This window comes from Antechinus flavipes, chromosome 1, assembly GCF_016432865.1.
Source record: "Antechinus flavipes isolate AdamAnt ecotype Samford, QLD, Australia chromosome 1, AdamAnt_v2, whole genome shotgun sequence".
Taxonomy (NCBI): Eukaryota; Metazoa; Chordata; class Mammalia; order Dasyuromorphia; family Dasyuridae; genus Antechinus; species Antechinus flavipes.
The window spans coordinates 249,613,350-249,634,949 of NC_067398.1; the positions used below are offsets into that span (position 1 = coordinate 249,613,350).

The 21,600-nt window shown below is 35.5% G+C and overlaps 1 protein-coding gene across 1 annotated transcript in view; it reads right to left on the minus strand.

Moving 5' to 3' along the window:
* The window catches only part of SDK1 (sidekick cell adhesion molecule 1), a 400,458-nt gene that overhangs the window by 344,253 nt on the left and 34,605 nt on the right, over positions 1-21,600 (minus strand). Inside the window, exon 9 of the mRNA XM_052000079.1 lies at positions 1,780-1,916. Coding sequence (XP_051856039.1) covers positions 1,780-1,916 — 137 coding nt within the window. The remainder of the gene's footprint in view (positions 1-1,779; positions 1,917-21,600) is intronic.

The following is a 21,600-nucleotide window of genomic DNA, read 5'->3' on the forward strand; positions in this document are numbered from 1 at the left end:
TGGGGGGTGGATTAGATCCTCATTCCTCCTTACCTCTATAACACCTTAACTGGTAGTCTGATATTTCTCTGTTTAAGCCATCCTTTACACAGCTATCCAATTATTCTTTCTAAAACATTGCTATTGATTATGATACTCATGTATTAAACAAGCTTCAGTGACCCTTTAGTAACTGCTGGATAAAGTGAAAATGAGAACTCTTCAATGTAAGGTTTTCAGTAATGTGCTTCTAACTTACCTTTCCAGCCTTCTCAAATACTAACATATAAGTAAAAGGGAAAAGGGAAATGAAAATTATTGTAACTTAGAAGATAAACGATGCCATCCTATGTTATTTCCAATTACAAAATACTATCAACAGCAAGCAACTATGTCATATTTGTAATATTATTAGATTGGGAATAAACAGATTTTAAAATCTGAGATTTTAAATAGGCATATATAATTTGGTTCTAAGGCAACTAGATGGCACAGAGGATAGAGTGCTGGGCAGAGAGTTAGGAAGATTCATCTTCTTGAATTCAAAATTGGCCTCAGACACTTATTAGCAGTGTGATCCTGGGCAAGTCCTTTAACCTTGTTTACAACATTTATACAATTTATACAACTAAGGTTTTTACTTTTTTCTTTTGTGAAATAAACTAGAGAAGGAAATAGCAAACCACTTCAGTATCTTTGCCAAGAAAACCCCAAATTGGGTCACAAAGAATTGTACATTACTGAAACAATAATTTTGTTCTATTATTAGGAAACATTTACTTTAAAAAATGAATTTAATTGTAAGAGTGCCAATGACTTTTTGTTTAAAGACTTATATCAGGAAACATTCAGATACAGCATTGTCGTACAGTACAAAGAGTACTGAGCCTGAACTTTGATGGTCTAGGTCTGAGTGTTGAGTTTCATGCTTACTAGCTATTTGACTAGGGACAAGCCACAAGACTACTAAAGGTTACATACAAGGTCCTCATATGTGAAATGGGGATTATTATACATGCGTTCCCTTCCTATTATGGCTGTTGTAAAGAAAGTAATTTGCAAGTTTCAAAGAGCTATATACATATGAACTTTGTTACTTACTGTTTTTAATACTTCAATGAAGTCAAGAAGATCATCATCATCATCATTATTGTAATTATTATTATTTAGTACCATTAGCTAGCTATTCATCAGCTAAATGCTCTAAATAGGCTATAGGCAGCACTCTCTTTATTCATGGTAATTGTAGTCATGAATTGCACAGATAAATAAAATCTACAAAAATCTCCCCACATCTCCAAAAGAAGGTTATTTTAATGAATAGTTTCAACCTTTAGCAATGCTCTCTTTGTCTCCTTGCTAATTCTACTGGCCTTACAAGAGGAATAGAATACGAACAGGAAAACTCCTCAATAGCTCTCATTATCCAGAGACAAGCCTCGGGGCCATGGATTATTTATTTTTTTCTTTTTCCTTTCATGGATTTTATTCGTGCCAGGAGTTTTTGTTGAGGAAAAAAACAGAACTGGATGGATGGCAATCTTGCTGGGCCTCAACTCTGTCCAATCTCTGGCTTTTATTTTTTCCTGTGACAATTTTCTCTGTTTCTTTTTACAGATATTGTGATCTCGTTTTACCTTTCCTTAAGTAACAGGTATATTTCCATTTAGAGACCTTCAAGGAAAGTAATATCATGTCCCTTGTTCCTGAGTCTAAAGTCTGTGGTAAAGATTAAGAATTTTAAAAGCCCAGAAACAATTTGGATCATTTTCCAAGATGGCAGTTGTTTCCTCTACTTACTGTTCTCAGATAGCTCCACGATGTAATAAAGCACAGGACTGTTTCCATCAAAGGGTCGAACCCAGGAGAGCATCACAGTACGGCTATGGGAAGAATTCAGGCTAGCCAAGAGGTTTTGAGGTGAATGGGGCAGTTCACTTAAAAAAATGAAAGAAAAGAAACACACAAACACATCAGAAGCAATAAATTGTTTATTTACCAGCTTAGCTTAGATAGACCTAATATGTCACACTGAAATAAATAGTGCACATAAAGGTATGATAACTTTGTCCAAAAAGCAATGTCCCTTTGCATAAATTGCATTATTCACAATTTTATGTTACTTATAAAATAAAATTGATATTAAAGTTCCTATAGCAGGCAACCAAATATTTAATGTTACTTTTATTTAATGTGGAAAAAGTCAATATTCCAATAGTATTTTTAAAAATTAATTACCTTGTCAATATTTTTACACCAAGATTTTAGTAGTACAACAGTAGTACAACCATATACACACAGAAAAAAAATGGGAGATATGATTTAATGCAAAATTTTTCATACTCGGGCAAGCAGAAAACATGACACTAACCATATAGAGTTGCTCATTAAAATTACCATATTTATTTTTAAGTAACAGAGTTGTTGGATTTATTGACAGATGAGAGGTTATACAGTTATAGGATGCTTCTTTTCTTTTGGATAATGGAGATTTGGGGAGTAAGATTCAAATAGAAAATATAGTTTAAATGCTGGCTGACATAGTAAACTCATGAGAAATGCTATAAATCTGAAATGCAATTAAAATGCACAAATTCTAAGGATAAGTGTTGCTCTTAGGAAAGACTTTCCTTTTGATTTACTAGAAAATGGGTGGTAAACCCCAACTGTATACTTTTCATTAGCCACTGGACTTGTGAGCTCCCAAATTAAAATAGGAAAAAACCACAACCATTCCAAGTGTAGTCTTTAGTCTTTACATTTTAAAAACGTGGGAGCAAAACTCTGGAATATGACTGTTCTGTGTTGCTGCATCTTATCTAAATGTTCTCCAGCAGTGAAACTTGAAGGGGTTATCTGGGCTTGACCCATTCCATTTACTAACTAGTTTTTGAATCTTTCCCAGACATCAATTACTGCTGACCCACACAGGTCAGAGCAAGAAGCCATAATTACACTTGATTCCTTAATTAATAATGTACTCATTATCCTTTTAAATTTATTAAACTGCTACATGGTTAGAGCTACCTAAGATACACAATATCATCTAACCTATGTATATTACTTACATGGTATTCTACTATAGACTGAAACTTTAATATAATAGCAATAAAAAATTCAGGTTGAGCTATCTTCTTGTTTTTTTCCTTTAATCATGAATTGTTTTTAAACCAAAAAAAGGCCTCATTTCTATTTGAGCACTTCAGTAAACTAATCTCCCTTAGATTTCTGATTAAGCCCAAGGTAAAGAACATGCTAGGATAAAAATATTTATTCTACTTCTCCTGTATTGGATTTTCTATTATTTTCCAACATAAATTGGTCTCACCTTCAACATAACAAAATTAAAATTACTGAAGTAGTAACAGCTGAAGCCAAATTAAAAATGAAGAAAAAAATTACATATCTCTGATGAATATATAGTGAATAAGAAATTCCCTTAAACTATGTAACTTGTTGACACCATGAACATCAAGTTGAAAGAAACTAGCAGCTAATCAACGTTCTGGGTCACCATGTCTGCATTTCCTGAAGAAGCTGACCAAGTTAAGTATATAGTGCCAGTTTCCTTTACTGTGTAGTATCCTCATCATGAAGAAAAGGATAATATTTTGAGACCTAAATTCTTGACAGAAATGTATAATCACATGTCTAAGTCTAAAAGCTTGATCATTTCAATGAGCCTTTAAAAAATGGAGGGAAATGGCAAATGAAAAATGTCCTTGCTAAGGAAGAATAGAAGCAATTTGGATTAACAAACACATTAATGTTTTGTTAGAAAATCAGTTCAAGAGGGATTATCTCATTACTTTTGTAGTTTGAAATTTCTAGAAATGATAGGGTCTCCTTCTAAGATTCTGCTACAACTCTCTGTGTATTCTGATCCTGTGTGATCTTGCCCACATTTTCCCATAAATGTTTTGTATGGAATCTACACAACACATGCTTTGTTAATTTAATGTTTCTGAGGTGCCAATGCGTTATTTTGGCTGTCTACTATTTCTCACTCTTAATAATAACTGGCTCATCTTATTTTTGATCATATAAATTTTAGATCTCTTTAACAAACTTTTCTCATGTAAGTTTTCATAGGTGATATGCACAGCTTGTTAATTTGTTTCTTTATTCCTCTAGTACTAAACATAGAGAAATACTCAAGAAATACTTCTTGAAGGAGTTCAATGACATTCCTTCATTCATCCATTCATTCAATCAGGGACTATATCTCATACACAGTAGCTGTTTCAATCTGTTTACTGAATGGATAATGTGCATAAACTTATTTTAAAAATTACTCTAGCATCTCCCCTATACACAGTACTATGTTGTGTATTATAAAAGTTAGAAAAGTTGGGTTTGAGGAAGATTTTTAAAGAGGGTTGGGGTTTGCATAGGTGGGAAGAAGGAAGGATTCTAGGTAGGCTTTCTAGAGTTCTTTCTGGAAAACAAATTTTATAAATAATACTCTGAAATACTCTTTCTTTCCACCAATTTAAAAAAATTTGAGGCATGATCTCTGCCCTGTAGAAATTAATGGTCCAAACTAGATGACAAGATGTACAAACATGAAAAAATAATAATCCAAAGTAGTTTATGATCTAAGGCTGATATTAAATGCTAAAAGAGTTTGGAGATAGAGGATGAAATAGTAATCTAGGATTTTATGAAGAAGACAGGATTGAAGTAGACTTTAAAGAAAGAATAAGATTTGGTTAAATGAAAGTGAATTCTAAATAGGAATTTTAGAACTTTTATAGGACAGCTTTCTGTAAACTATAAAATACTAACAAATGTATTATTATTGTTGTTGACAATAATGTCAAATTACAAAAATAAATACAACATAATATCAAACCAATTCTTGGAGATGCAATGATAAAGACTGTGATAGAAAGGAGAAGACTCTCACCTACACTGTCATACTCCTTAATTAGTGATATGCTCAATGCCTGCCTGAAAGTGAAGCAGCTCATGGGACACCAAGGTTGGCCTCCCATCTGCGTTTATGAATCCAAAATAAGACCCCTGGGGAGGAATTAACCATACACTGTTCTATAAGAGTGACCAAAGAAACTTGGGACCACATTCAAACACTGGGGACCACAACAGCAACACAGACTGTACCATAATATTGTGCAGAACCTTAAAATCATTCCCTTTACTTGTAGCAAAAGATGAAAAAAATGTTGATTTTCTATGATAGCAATAAGATTGTTGTGAGAATCAAATGAGATAATATTTGTAAAGTGCTTTGAAAATCTAAAAGCATTATAATTATGCTAGATATAACAACAACAATAATGGTTATCATTAATATATGTATTATATAAAACATTATACTATTATACCATAATAGTTATTATCTCTTTTGTTATGATTATGATATTTGGCAGAGATGGTTTAGAGAAATAATTCTTATTTCTTTAAACAAGGTCATAAATTTACTGAATTCTTACACATAAAGCTCAATAAGATTTAAGATAATTTGTTGTTTCAGTATAAGAAAAAGCATAATTTGAATTAGAACTGTGATTTCATTGATGGGATTCCTAACTTAAGAAAATAATTTATAGTCTATGTAGAAATGCCTATTCACTCAAAAATCATTTACCTGGAAAATTTGATTATCTGGAATATATGTTTAAGAGGTCAAGGACTTTGCTCATTGGAAAGACCCTTACCCAAATGGACTATTCTTCAAAAGGGGAAGGAAGTGACAGAGAATTGCTATTGTGGACACAATTTGGATCAATAAGGAGGAAATAGTTGCTGAATTAATAATGATGGAAACCCTGGGAGGAAAGTGTCCATTCTATCTTAAAATACATGATAAAGAAGGCAAGGCATAGTCTGACACTAATCTCAGTTTTTTAAAGAGATAATTTCAAGTGGTTCAAAGAAAGATAAGTTAAAACCCATGGTATAAAATAAAAACTTCACTGCCTGACATTTAAGACCCTTTACATTACAGATCCTATCAACACTTCCAACTTATTGTACATTACTCCCTTTCACATACTCTATATTTAAGCCAAACTAGCTGCTGCTTGTTGTTTGAACTCCACATACTATCTTCCACCTTCAGGGAGTCCCAGAAACTAACTGCTACTCTTAGGATACATTCTTTCCTCACCTTCATCTGTCAGAAACCATCAAGGCTCAGCTAAGTCATAACATCTTTCATGAAGCCTTCCATTAATGTCCTGCTTCTCCCCCGGCTCCATTTATTAGGCCCTCTTCATTCTCAAATTACTTCATATTTACAGATGGTGGTCCAAGTTGAACTCAGTAGAATATAGGTTTTGTGCGGGCAAGAACTATTTTGTTTTTAATTTTATTTCCTCAATGTCAAGAATAGAGCTTTGAACACAGGGGATGCTTAATAAATCTTTACTCAAGGTGATTGAAACTGAAATTGTGAAGAATAGGAAGGGAGTCTATAGGATTAGAGAAAGGCAAATGGCTTAATTCAGAATACTCTGAAAATTACATACTTTCTATTTATATTATTATATATTAATATTGTATTATACTAATATTAATATATTATATTTATTTATATTCACTCTCATTGGAGCAAAATCATGTACTTAGATCATGAAAAGATCTATTGGTGCCTCTTTTTGTCAAGAAGTGACCAGCTAAGCTTTGCTTGGAATATAATCTGTCTTCTTTCTCCTACAGACTATGCCTATTTTGTAACAGTGATTGATTTCCACATTCTTTTATGTATATGTATTTGCAATTCTCTAATTAGTTTTGTATTCTATTATATCTATTACTATCTAGTACATATTTTGTTAAAGATATTATATAAAGTTGGTTTTATATTATATCTTAATATATGTATATCCTAATGTTATTGAATGTTGTATGTCTCTATTTGACTAAAAGCAGGGAAGAAACCCATTCCTTCCACCGGCCTAGGACACTGAGGAATTACTACTGTGACAAGCAGCTGGGTGGTATAGTGGCTAGAGCACGGGCCCTGTAGTCAGGAGGACCTGAGTTCAAATTTGGCCTTGGAGAGTTGACACCAGCTGTGTGACCCTGGGCAAAGTCCCTTAACTCTAATTGCCTTGCAATAAATAAAACAAGTAACTTGAACTAGGGGCAGTATTACTGTGGACACTTTTTCCTCCAGTGAAGTTACAATAGGTGTTAGCACCAGAGGAAGAAGCAGATCACTCAATCTGGGCCTCTGACTAGAAAAGTAAAGATATTTCTTTTCTGGTCATAGCTGTATACTTTGTACCCCAGAGATCAGCATTCAGGGGCCTGGGTGGGACAACAAGGTGGTTATTGTAAGGGGTTGAAACTCTTGAGTTAATGCGCTAAGGTTGGACAACTCAGCATTTAAGGCTAATTACTGACTGGACAATACTCTATTAGCATATGCTTGGAAAATGGCCCTTCCCACCATTCTGTGCTGGCTCGATAATTGGTGTATACAGAAAATTGTAGGAGGGACTAGGGGGTGGAGTAAGACTAGCCAGGGTGACATCTAGGCAGGAGATGAAGAGGAGAGGTTGTGGAGATCCTGCATCCATCCAATTCACTCCTACCCCTAAAGACCAAGAATTAAGACCAAGGACTTTTATTTATCCTGACTCTGGCTGATTCTAAGGCATCTAGGATGCTAACTCCGTCTTCAGACGTTATGACTTCCAACTCTATAAATGTTTTCCTCCTTTCCCCCCCTTTTTTCCCCTGTTAAATAACTGGCATCTGTGCTAAGCGTCTGAGTGACAGATTTCTGTTTCTCAAACCCTGAAAGTACCTAAAGTCTATGATAGGACCATGACAAACTGAGCTTGTTTTCTCTTTAATAGAATACTAGACTTTAAGATCATGGGAATATAGATGCCCTTATGTAAACTTAAGAAAAATAGGTAAGTATTTTTTATGGCATACTTTTAGATAAAATAAAGGAATGTGGGTAAATTTAAGTTGATTTAGAACTGTTTGAATGCTCAGACCCCCAAAATAATTAGTAATTAATGGGGTTTCAAGAGTAGAGTTGGTCACAACATGATTTTTATCAACCATTTGAAAAGATGACATACTTAAGAGATATGAAGGTAACATTAAGTTAGTAGAAAAAGTCAAGTGATTATAGACAGGAATCAAGAAGATTTGGACAGGCTAGAAAAATCGACCCAAAATTATAAGATGAAATTTTAATAGATAAATGTAGAGTCCTCGAGTTCAAATAAATTAATTTTATAAGTATGAGATAGGACAGGATAGGCAACAGTTATTTTGGAAATGATCTAAAGATTTTGGTAGCCTACAAGATTAATGGGGCAACCGTATGATGTTAAGGGCCCCAAATTACCCCCTCCCCAAATATGTTCATATGATATTTGGAATATGATTTTCAGATCTGAATACTACATTTTGGAACTATATAGTTCAAGTGCATATGAAGAGGGGTCATCAGGATGTTGGAGGGGTGCTTTAGATTATGTCATAGTACATCAATTAGAGAAACTTTAGATGTTTAGCTAGATAGAGGTAATAGGAAGGATATAATATTTGCTATTGTGAGAACAATAAATAGTCACGTTCCTATAGAGGAGGAACAGGAAATCTGGAACTAGAAGTAGTTCAGAAGATGGGAGCAAGAGAACTCCTGAAACCAGTTGAAACTAGGTAAAACTGGACAAAACTACTTGAGTAATTAAAAAAAAAAAAGTTAAAAGGACAACGACAGAGCTAAGCTAGAATACACATGCGTAATTGTTTCACAAATATTAACTTCTCCTCTCCAGGAGGAGCTAAGGCTCATTTTAATGATCATGCAATGTATATAATGGGAGAGGGGACATTAAGGGATGTATGTTGTAGAAGGATCAGGAAAAGTTGATCTTATCTCCCCTGCCAATGGAAAGATGCAGGAGGGACTTTGCAGTCAGGGTTAGGGATTTTAAAAAAGCTGATGTTGCTTCTGAAAAGTGTGTATGAGCTCTTCTCCAGCATTGTGCCTGCTTCCTGCAGGAACATAATAAAAATTTATACTGCTTCACACACCTTGAGTTTGTTTATTTACTGTGCCTTTTGGGGTTCAGGATTTTGTTTCCAACAATATCAAGGGCCTGGAGATTAAAATCCTGCTCAGTTACTGGTTGGATTAGATGATCTTCAAGTTCCTTTACAACTCTGAGATTTTATGATTAATTTGACTTCTTTACCAACAGGAGAATGTTATCAAACAAGTTAAATTGTGCCACAATCAGGAAAGATAAAGGAAATTATTAGAAAAGGATACATGAACTCCCAAAGCACAGCATTCTGTGAATACTTAATGTAGCAACAAATAATCCTAGACCAGAAGCTGAGACCTAGACCTAAAATATGTAATTTTTAAAATATATAATATGAAAACTATATGTCAATGTAATTGAGTTGTTATGTAGTCTTGTATATTTTATTTTGTCTATTTTTGGGTTTACTACACTGTCAAAGAGGAACATGATACACAAAAGAGTACTTGTTTGTCAACCTAATGACATTTGCTTGAAAACTGATCAATGTTTGCCAATTAATAGAACAAATAACACATGAAAATTAGTTTGATTATTTCATAATCAAGTTTCCTATTATTAGCTACTTTAGGTGATGTTTATAGAGATAATTCTGGTCACATGGTTACCAAGATGATGAAATAAATATATTCCTCATATTTCTTCAATCTAATATTCAAAAAAAGAAAATATATGCCAAATATGGAATAATTAAAACTGAATACATAATATAATAGATGCATCATACAAGGTATAAACCTAATGCAATAATATTGGCAATATTAAATACTTAAAGCTTTTATACCCTATCCCCAATATACCCTTGTGCAGGGTAGGGTCAGTCTGACCTCCCAGATTTGTATTTCAGGATCCCAAGCTTTTTCATTGGGGGGACTCAGTCTGCAAAGCACTTCAACATCTGAGAAGAAGAAAAAGAAAACACTGATTCTGCTTTGCCCCAATATAACAGAAAACGCACAATTGTCAAGGATAAAGTAGGGGAGTGGAAAATATAACAAGACAGAACCAGTTAGGACAAGAGGACTAAAAACCTAGTTACAGTCTTTTCCCCACAGAATTTACTCTGGGCAGGGAAACATCTTGGCTCTCATAGTCCCCAAATGAAGAGGTTGAGCATGTTAGCTTCAGAAATTGTACAAGAGAAAGCAGGCCACAGCAGGGAAAAAGAAGGGATGAATCGAAACAAAAGGGTGAGTAAGAAAGTAAAAAAGACAAGACACTAGGACTAGAGGGGAAAAAAATTAAAAGACACAAAGTTTAAGAAAGTATAATTCCAAGAAGATAAATCATCAGTGAAGGTCATAACATGAAAGTAAAAAGTAAAATGAAAAATGAGAAAATAATTTTAAAAGACATATTAGTTTAAGTAATATTATATGAAGTAAATAAACCAAACACTTTCAATGAAGAGCAAAATTCTAATAATTCCTCTGAAGTCATGGCATAGCAACAAGAGATACCAGAATGGTTCTAAGAAGTATAATTTAAGCAAGACATTAGGATGAAAATTAAGTTGGAAATGAGAGCTCTCAAATATGAATTGTTGAAGCCAAACAACAAAGTAGACATAAATTCACATAAGAAAAATTCTCCAAAATGTTAGAAGTTATGAAAAGGAGAATGATCTAAGTGGAACTCAAAAATATAGAAGTGCTACAAATTTGATAGAAGGAAAACAAAGAATAGCAAATTTAAATGAAGACAAAATCCCCACAATGAAAATGCTGAAGTGCGTGATTTTGAAAATGTCATACAGGAATAACTTAAAGATCATCAGTCTCACAGAAAAACAGATATATTTTTAAAATGAATATCATAGTGAAGGCAAAAGTATAAGAAAAATATCTGACCTTTTGAACACAAACAATAAAATTATTATTGAGTAAATCTACAGGTCACTGCCAGAAAAAACAAAAATCAAAACAACAAAAACAAAACAACAACAACAACAAAAAAAAAAAAACATGCTTAAAAACCCAAGGCATATAGCTGTTAAATTATAGAATATCAATGTCAAACAACATATCTGGGGCAAAATTTTCTGCTATGAAATAACAGTTTGAGAAATCTAAGACCACTCTTTAGCTATGAGCAATCTGTGAAAAGAATGGAATAGTATCTTCTATTCTAGTATATTACAAAGAGGAAAAGAACTCATGATATAACAACCTTCCCTCCTTCTTCCCCACATTCCTCACCCTGACAATCCCACTCCCCACTCCCTACCCCCTGCCAAAACAATCCTGTAATTCTGAGCCTAATCATCAATGAAAAAAAGTATCATAGTGATCTTAGATATCCAGGATTCCATTCCCCTAATTTTATAAATTTAGAAACAGCCTGCGTAAGGTAAGTGAATTACCTAGAACTATATAATTAATAAAGGCCTGAAGTGCAATTCAATCCAACCATTATATGTTGCCTCTTAAAAACTTCAAATAGAAGAAACACAAAAAAAATTGGTAAATATAATAATCAGATAGGATTATGTAATAAGTTGATTTTTTTTGTTTCCAAATTATCACTTAAAAAAAAAGAAATTGGATGATGAGTACAAGAATGAATAGAAAGAAATCAACAAGTGACAAAAAGCATCTAAGGAGCAAAAATAGTTGAAGGAAACTTAACAGTTTAGGAATTAAAGGAATAAGATTAAATTAATATTCCATGGCCAATTCCCCTAGAAGTAAATCACTATATTTAAAGGGAGGGGATAACAAAATGAAAAGTTGCTCAAGTTGATTGGGGCAAGGAGGAAGATCAGAAGAGACCCCTAATTTGCACATTCACTATCTATCTACCTATTTATTTATCTATATATCAACATCATGAATGAGAAAAGAGACTTCAGAATAGATAAGAAGGAGATATCCTTATAGAGGAGGACAAACTAAAGAAAAACTCCTTGGAAAAGAGTACCTAAAAAATATCTCTTATACTAAAAGTTTGAGAGAAAGAGAGGCAAGATTTTGAATCACAGTTATATGTTGGGGAAAAGTAAGGTTCAAAAGTGGAGAAAGAATTTTAAAATAAAATTTAAAAGACTAATAATTTAAAGTAATTCAAGTAATTTGGAATAATAGATAAAAAAGAAGGGATGGAGGGAATCTCTTAAGGAGATGAGCATCAAAATAATGTAAACAAAATTAATTGTAGAGATCAGATGCTTGTTAGCTATCAGAACAAAAGAAATAGAAGTAGAGACCAGGTAGCAATCAGAACAAAAGAAATAAATGGAGGGAAAAAAAAATTCAAGAAGTTAAAGCTGCATTCAATATATTTTTTATTTTAGCAAATCAGAAAGCAAGTATTTTGTACTGAATTTTAGTATATAATTCCCATGTTCAAGATAATTAAAATAATAGTTTTGGCATATCATGGGATAAACTTCAATAATGTGAAACAATTTATTCCTCAAAGCTGCCAGAAAAACGAAGTATCATCCTCTATTATGATGTAGCATGTCATAATAAAAAAGAGTTCTTATTTTGAACTGTCTGTCCATCTTGGTTCCGACCCTTATTGCCTCTGTGAAGAGAAAGTCATTTACCTTCTCTGATCCTTGGTTTTCTCATCTCTAAATTGGGAAGACTACTTCTCTCATGGGATTATTGCTGGGAAAATACTTTGTAAATCTTAAAATACTACATACACGACAATTGTGACTTGGTATATAATGCATCTACTTCAGTTGATAGGCATTCTGCCAAAAGGACTGAAAAAAAGATAAAAGACTGGAGAAAATTTCATAGAAAGAATGATATGCAAAAAAAAAAAATGGTGATAAATGAAAAAAGTTCAAGAGAAAAATGTTAGAAAAAATTTTCCAGTATTGAATTAGTTTGTACCTGCTAGAAAGAAATAAGAAAATTCTATAAATGACACTGTAATATAAAATTAACTAAAATGATTTACTTATGAAGGAGAGAAAACTAGGTGAGCTTAGGAGAAACATTTTTGAAAAAGGCTCAAGAGAAAGTAATTGGTAAAATTGTAGCTGGAGGTGAATTGCTATGCAATCAAACACATTATTTTTTATATAAAAAGCTTGTCCTTTAATTTACAGATGATGACTTAGTCAAACTTATCTTCTATGTCTTCATGCTGAAGATGACAGGTCAGCTTAAAGCCCTGATAATTCTCAAGAAAATACTAAATTGCTTTGCCTTTATTATGGTTTTGTCAGGAATGGTTTTTTGAAAGATGTCTTTAACTCTCCTTTAAGGGTCAGGGCTTTTTAGCAAGCTTTATAATTTAGACTTTTGCTGAACTCCATAAACATAGGAATGACTCTTTGAGTTCATAAGAAGTGAAATCTTATATGGACCTATAAAATATCAATGAATTTAAAATATTTATTTAATGTTTGGGTATACTCAGTACTGTGAAAAATAAAGGAAAAACGTATGTTGTCAACATCCCTTACAAACAGAAGCTTACAAATTAGCTAGGGAGAGAAGACCGAAATAATCAGGGAATATTCAAATGCTAAATTTTGTCATAGTAACTATAAGCAAAACCATAACTAGGACTTCTTGCACCTGGGACAAATTCCATTCAGGATGGTGGTGGGGTGTAAGAGAACCAGGGAAATACAGTTTGAATATAAACAAAGTATGTCAGGAGAGGGTAGAATCAGTCCCCTTGATATACTATTACATACCTCTAAAGGGGGAATGGAAGAAAAACTGGCATTAAGAGACTAGACCCTGCGAGTGGAGTGGCCTTGGGATACCCTGTAGATTTTTGTAGAATTCATATAGGGGGAAACATGGATATTAGTCATTGTGAGGAAGAAACACTTTGACTCTAAATATTTGCACTCTAGAGCAATGCCCCGGTCGTGTCATACTAATAACAGCTCTAAATATAAGCATGATATAATATAATAATTGGAAATCAGTGAAATCTTTCCTTCTAGAAAGATAGCTAAAGCTGATCAACATCAAATCCACCTTTCTCTTCTCACTGAGGCAAAATATTCAAACTTATTACAATCCTTTAATGACAGGCCTGTTTAGATAATATGAAAATTTGGGTGAAAGGATCTCTATGGAAGGTCTTTCATTTGTTTTCAGTTATTATATCAATTGTAATGGTTATGCTCCATCTCACTTTAGAAATTAAGTAATTTGCAGGTGTTTGGTTCTGAGTCACACTGGGGAATTATCAGTTGCCACAAGTGAAATCTTAAATAACAAATGTTATCAGACTTCCCATAAAGTAAGCACAGAATCACAAAAATATTCTACCGTAATCTACAATTTTTTTTTAGCCACCTGTGAAATGATGTATTATTTTCTTCCCTTGACTCTTCATTTGTAGCTTAAAAAGAAATGGAACAAAATAAGATTACCATGAGTTTGTACAGTTAGAGGCATAAAGGACCATACAGGCTCAACTCCCTAATTTTATAGCTAAGGAAAGTGAGATATGGAGAGGTCAGGATTTGAATCCCCTTCTGATAGTGAGCCAATGACTGCTCTTTCCACTTTATCAATATAGTCAAGTACTATCAACGTGTACTATCAATGCCCAAATAAGAAATAGCTCATGTAAACTTTTCCATCCTTGAAGCGAAATGCCCCTCAGGCTTGTACAGGGTGAGGGAAAATCTGTCCTATGACTCTGAGCATTATCCCAACCACGGACCATACCCGTGAGACCTCCTGGGGTCCTCCTGTCAGATTCAGACTCTCCCCCCTGAGTCTGACGCCTCAGAAAGGGAGTTCAGGCGTTTCCTTGGCTGAACCAGGGCCGCTGGGGTAACTGACCTATTAGGCCGTTCCGATTGTAAGTTCATTGACCATTATTACTACGTCAAACTGCAAACATGTGTGTCCCCACGTGCCTGTGTCAGTGTCTATGTTTATGTAGGTGCATTTTGCTGTTTAGTAGCTGTGCTGACTCTCCCCGACCCTTTCGGGGCGCACGTTCCTGGTGGAGCGGTTTGCCCTTTCCTTCTCCAGCTCATTTTACAGACGGGGGAACTGAGGCAAACAGGGTGAGCTGATGTGTTCGGGGTCACACAGCCAGTCTGAGGTTGGTTTTGCGCGGGATCTTCCTGACCCAGGGCTAGTGCCCTGTGCCGCCTGGCTGCCAAGCACGTGCACGTCCTTGCATAGGGACGAGGGGGTTCCTGGGCCAGATCTGCTATTTCGCCGGCGTGAGCAGCTCTCAGTACGCAGCTCTGTCTTTCTAGCTGCCCCTGCCCTGTAACTTACATTTTGAGAGTTTTCTACGCCGACTGAGAGGCTAAACTGCCTGAAAGAATCAAAGGGGGCATTTGAGCGCTGAGGCCAGCCCTCTGTCTCGTTGCCACGCTGCTTTCCCTATGTTAGGCACTTAATGCTTATTGAATTGAGTGGAGTATTCGGCAGGGGCCATTCCGTAAGGTAAGGGAGAGCTCCAGGGAGCCTTGGCACCGCCAGCTTGGCGGCCGGACTTCCGAGGGCTTCACGATTCCCTTAGCGCAGTCCCGCTGGGCTTTGTCTCCTCTCTCATCTCCACGCCGGCTCTGCATTTGGGGATGCTACGGAGCCACAGTGGTGGCCCACAGGATCCCAGGGCCGTGCTCGGCGCGCGAGCTGCTCCAGCTGCCCATTTCAGCCGCGCCGGCACTCTGCGTCCGTCTGGGTTTGGTTCGCACTCCTCTGTCTGCAGCTGCCAGCAGCTGTGTCTCTTTGTACGTCAGCCCGACTTGTCATCACTTCTGCTCACTCTTCATGCAGACCCGCTATAGAGCTGTATCCACAACCCGGGCAGGTTCCCATTGAAGGAAGGAAATGCTTTCCCTCGTTATCTCTCTCCAGGATTCCGGCCTTCCTGCTACCTCTGCAAAAAGGATTCTGGTTGCCCTCTGCCTTGTCCACCGATGCTACATTAACTCGGGTCATTTCACCTCTCTGGCCAGGACACGGACTCCCAAAGATCCTGGGATGGCAATCCCTAACTCTACCTCTCTGTGGTCACGACCTTTCCCTCACACAGCTTCACATGTCTTCTGAACACTTGGAACAAGGCAATTATTGGCACTAGACAAAGCTTGAAAGTAAGGTGCCCTTCACGTGAAAGGTATAACCTAGAAATTACATGGGATTTACTCTAGGGCAAAGAGTCCTGACTTTGAAGTTGAACAAGTAGAGCTGAAATATGCCCCTGCCTCTGTGCACTGAGCTAGCTGTTTCCTCCCTCTGAGCCCCCAGTTCTTCCTTTATAAAATGTGGGTAAGAGTACTAGCAAGACCACCTCAAAGACATGATGAGGGATTGAGGAATGGATCCTTTGTGAGGAAAGGGATATGCACACCTGAAAGTCATGGAGAAATATGGGTGATAATTAATCACTGTCCACAGGAAGCTTTAATCCTTTCATTTTACATGATGACTTATCATGAAATAATTATCAATATTAGGAGGTTTCCCTCTTAGATGCAAGAATGTATTTCCCTCTCTCCCTCTCTTTGCAGCAGAGAGAGTATAAGTAATGTGGATCCCTGCGCACACAGTTGAACTTGATTGATGTGTATGTTAGCTTGGATAAACTTGTGTTTGTAGTTTTTTGCTCTTCCTTTCTTCCCACATTTTTATTAAGGATTCTCTAAGTAGAGGATTGGGGAGGAATTTATTGTGAAATGAAGAAGATAGAAAAGATATCAACAAAATTTTTTGATGCCCTTGAACCCCTTTGCATGCTGAGCAACTACCCTTCCAGTCCTTTGGAAGGACAAGCAATTAAAGGGAAAGAAGGTAAAATAAAACTCTGTTGGGTTACAGAACAGGGGAATCTCATCCTGAGAAATCCTGTTATGTTGAAAGTGTAAGGTTAGGAAGGAAAATACTAAAACCCCAAATTTCTTGTGTGTCTTTTCAATGACTTTACTCTCCCTGAGCTACCCCTGCCCCTTTTCCCTCCACCAGGCTCATTCTTTCTACTTTTGTTCTTCAAAGATTTTGTACCTTTTAAAGCTCTCCATGACTACCCTCTTCCTCCCACTAGTCTTCGAGATTTCTTAAATTCTTCACATTTTCAAAGCTCCACCACCCACAGAGTTCAGAGTCACAGAGCACTACCTCTATCAAAATTATTTACCTAAAGGTCAAGCTAATTCATAATATTCTGGGTTCATTACACAATCAGTTATAACAGCATCAATTCCAACTAAGAAGGAAGAATGAAATATTTCTTTACACCATATATGAAAGGAAAATAAGTATTTTTGATGTAGGTAAAACAAATACAGTAGGAAGTCATCGCATTTCCTGCTTTTTAAAAAAGGCTACTTTTGTTACTTTGAAAAATAATATCTATATTAAATAAAGTAGTTTTATGCTGAGGAGAAATAGCAAGAGGAAGTAATCTTTGAGGCACTTTAAAAGGATGTCATTTTAGGTGTAAGTCCTCAGGTCTGAAATATGAGATTTTTATTTCTTGCTATTTTCTGAACAAGTCTGCTTTAGTATTTTATACTTGAGCAGATTGTGGAAATGTTAGTCATTACTTAGATAATATATGGGGAAGTACTATGAATAGTAAAAATTGCTATTATTATTATTATCATTCCTGATACAGGATGGTTTCAACTGAATTTGGCCACAAATAAATACCTGTGTGAAGTCCCCAGCCTTTTCATTTTACTCAGGTTTGGGAACATAGAGGATTTATTAATCTTGTAGCATATTAAAGGGGATGATGTCACTGTTGTCTTCCAAATGATTCCTGTAGCTAAGTTGCCACTAAATTGATTACCATGTCAAATTTGTAAATATTTCTATATTTAGAGATGAAATACTTTAGCAATAAAAAGCCTATTTTTTTAAGAAACAAACATTTACTAAAAAAATGTATTTTGCTTAGAAGAAATTGAATAAGCAAATAGTAGAAAGGGTATGTAAATCAGTTGAACATAAAAATATTACCAAGGAAAAGAATGCATTACATTGAAAGTATGCAATTTTGCTTCTGCTGACAGAGAGTCTTTATGAAATGCTAACACTTATTTATTTGATATCAATGACAGATGATCTAAGATTATACCGAGGTAGTTTTTTTTTAAATAATGAATAACAAAACATTGTGTAAAATTACTGCTTATGTTCTAAGATATTAACATAATGGAGAGAAATTCCTAAGGAAGAAGTTGGAAGTAAAATATAGGAGATGGAGTAACAGTTTTGAAAAGAGGGAGTCCATTGTCAGAGATAGTCATGTGCTCTACAAGTAGGTTAAAAATAGAAAGTAGTCAATGACTTTTGGTAAAGGGGTGACTCTGCAGGTAATGGGAAATCATCTCATAATTACTGAGCAAATTGGCAAGTGGAGACTTTGGTAGAGGACAAGAAGAAAATTTGCTTCTTGCCCCGTCTTTAGAATATTTTTATTTCCCCCAAATCTGAGTTAACAGCAACAAAGAACAATTATCAACTCTAGCATTTACATAGTGGCTTAAGGTTTGTAAGACCCTTTACATTTATTATTTCATTTGATCCTCATATTAGGCCTTTATGGTGGGTATTATTATTATTCTCACTGTACAGATAAAGAAACTGAGGCAGATTGAAGTTAAATGACTTATCTAGAGCCACACACTGAGGAAACATTTGGGGAGATTTGGCATGGGTTGCTCCATAATGGACAAATTGGGTTTCATGATCATTTACCTAGGAATCCCTATTAATGATAGACCTTAATAATATCCTTGAAAAAGACAATCCAGTAATTATTTTTTAATAAAAAAAAGTACTGTAAATAGTTGGTGCAGCAGAATGGCAGTGTAAGGAATACTGGATCAGGATCCAAATCATACAGTTTACTTGTAAAATCAAGATATTAATATTCATACAGCATTTCTCAGGGCTGCTGTGAGGAAGATGTGTTTTATAGACTTGAAGCTCTACAGAAATTCTGAAGCTTACACAGAATAACTACTAGTTATAAGACAGGAGCAAGTTATTTCATTTCCTTAAGCCTCAGTTTCCTCATCTATAAAATGGGTATATGAATGCTCATATCACTTACCTCATTGCAGCTAGGTGGCCCAGTAGTCCTGGGAATCAGAAAGACTCATCTTCCTGAGTTTAAATTTAACAGAGGCCCTGACTAGTTGTGTAACCCTAAGCAAATCACTTAACTTTGTTTACCTCAGTTTCCTCATCTGTAAAATGAGCTAGAGAAGGAAAGGGCAAACTCCTCTAGTATCTCTGCCAAGAAAATGCCAAATGAAGTCACAAAAAGTTGGACATGACTGAAAAATAACTGATCAATAACAGAGTTGCTATTAATAAAGCTTTTTGTTAATTCTGAAGTTAGACATGTGTCAGTTAATATTGCTGCTATCATCAAGACTATCAGAATGCTGGTGAGCAGCTGGGATATTCCTGTAACACCTCTGTATATCTCACATGCACCTTGATAAGAAGAGAAGCTTTTTATTGTAAGCTCCTTCTGTATGAAATTCATTTCTGATTTGAGACCCAGCAGAGTCCAGTAAGAGTTGTCTTTTTACAATGGCTTTTCTTTATGGGGTGGCATTTAAAAAATTGAGAGGTGATGGTTTATAATATGCAATTTTGTTTACTGCTGTCCTAATTGCTGCAATGCTATGCTTCATCTATTTTCATGTTTTAATTTTGTACTTGTGCCCTGAAGCAATTCCTAAGAGAGTACAGTTTAGAAAAAAAAAAGCTAGTAAATAAATAAAGGACAGAAGAATAAAGGGCTGTACTGGTATTTATACTTTATGCCACAGAAATAGAAGCTTAAGGTGAAAGAAAAGGAGAGGGTAGGAACTAACAAGAACATACAGATCAATAATCAATAAACAATTCAACTAATTTAGTGGTGAAACTTTTCAGTCATTTCTTTAAATTGCTTAAAAGCCCTTTTGATGGACTGTGAATGCTAATCCAGGACACTAATTCAATCTATCTCTCAAGTACATATTAGGTGCCCACTCTATGCCAAGCATTTTATAAGAACCTGGGAATACAAATACAAACAAAGAAAGAAATATTAGCTATTTATATACTACATTCTCTCATGTTATAAATGTATGTATTACTTTTTGTGGCAGCATACTAGCATTAGGGGATTATAGAGGGCTGAAGTCTGGAGAAGTGTATTTGAAACAAGGTATTAACTCAGTGGAACTGATGAGACAGTGGTTCTCTAGTTTACATACACTTAGTACTTAGCATGGTGATGTAATGGTTCTACAGTTGATGTAATTGTAATAGGGTATTTAAACTGAGGACAAAATCGGCCACAGACATTCTATCTTTGATCAGCCTCCTGGTAGCTCTCCTGCTTCCTGCACTATGGGGGAGACTGGTTCAGACTGGGAAACTGAAGGAGACAATATTCTAGACTCTATTTCTGTCCATCCTGGCAGTGTCTACCCTGCTGAGATCAAGGCCCTTCCAGAGGACCTCCAGAAAGCTAGCCCGGACATTACAAGGGATCATGAAATGATTCATAAATAAATTTGAACTGCATCTTGAAGCAGGAGAGGTATTCTATGAAGGAGGCCCTATTACTGATTAAGAGAAAGCTAAGTGGCCCAGTGGGTAGAGCACTGAGCCTGGAGTCAGGAAGGCCTGATTTTAAATCCAGCCTCAGACATTCACTAGCTGTGTGATCTTGGACAACTTATTTAAGTTCTGTTTTCTTTCATCTAAAGGAGGAAATGGTAAAAGAGAACTTCATGGAAAGTATTGGTGTGCTATGGTCCATAGTGTCACAAGGAATTGAACAGGACTGAACAACAACAAACTATTTATTACTAATTAGTGGCACTTGAGGTGTCCAGTGCAAAAGCACAGACAAAAGAGACAGAAATGTGAACAAAGAGAAAGCCAGTTTGACTGGACAATGGGACTGAAAAGATAAGTTGAGGCCAGGTTTTTATGAGGCTTTAAAACCTAAACAAAGGATCCTATCTCTGTATTTCTCTATGCATATATATGTATGTGTGTGTGAATATATAAACACATGATATAATACAGACACACATATGTGTACATATAGATTTATTTTTTTATTTATCTTATTTTCTACCTCAGCCTTTTGCAGCCTTCTCAACTGGGAGAGCCCACTGAATATTCCTTTGTCTTCCTCCTCTTATTAGTGAATGCCTATATGGGACTACCATTTAAAGAAGTGCCCAGGCCATCACTCTCATTTCTCTTCTAGTTCTACTTCTAACTCTCTGGACTTTAACATTGCATTTCCCTCCCCTGTCAGATTCCTCCATTTCCTCAAGCTCCTGCTCATGCTTTGTCTTCACCCTAGAATGTAAGCTCCTTGAGGGTAGGGACTGACTTCTTTCCTTGTATATGTATTTCCAGTATTCAGCCTAGTGTCTGGCACATTGAAAACTCTCAATAAATGCTTTATTGGTCTGCTGTCAGTCTGTGTGTCTCCATCTTTCATGCTAGGCAGCCACAAAAGTTGATTTTATCAGAGAGTCATTTAGTCAGATTTGCAATTCAGTAAATTATTTTGGCAGTGGTACATAAGATAGGCTGGTGTAGTGACAGACTAGGCAGAGGCATGAAAACCCATTAGGAGGCTATTG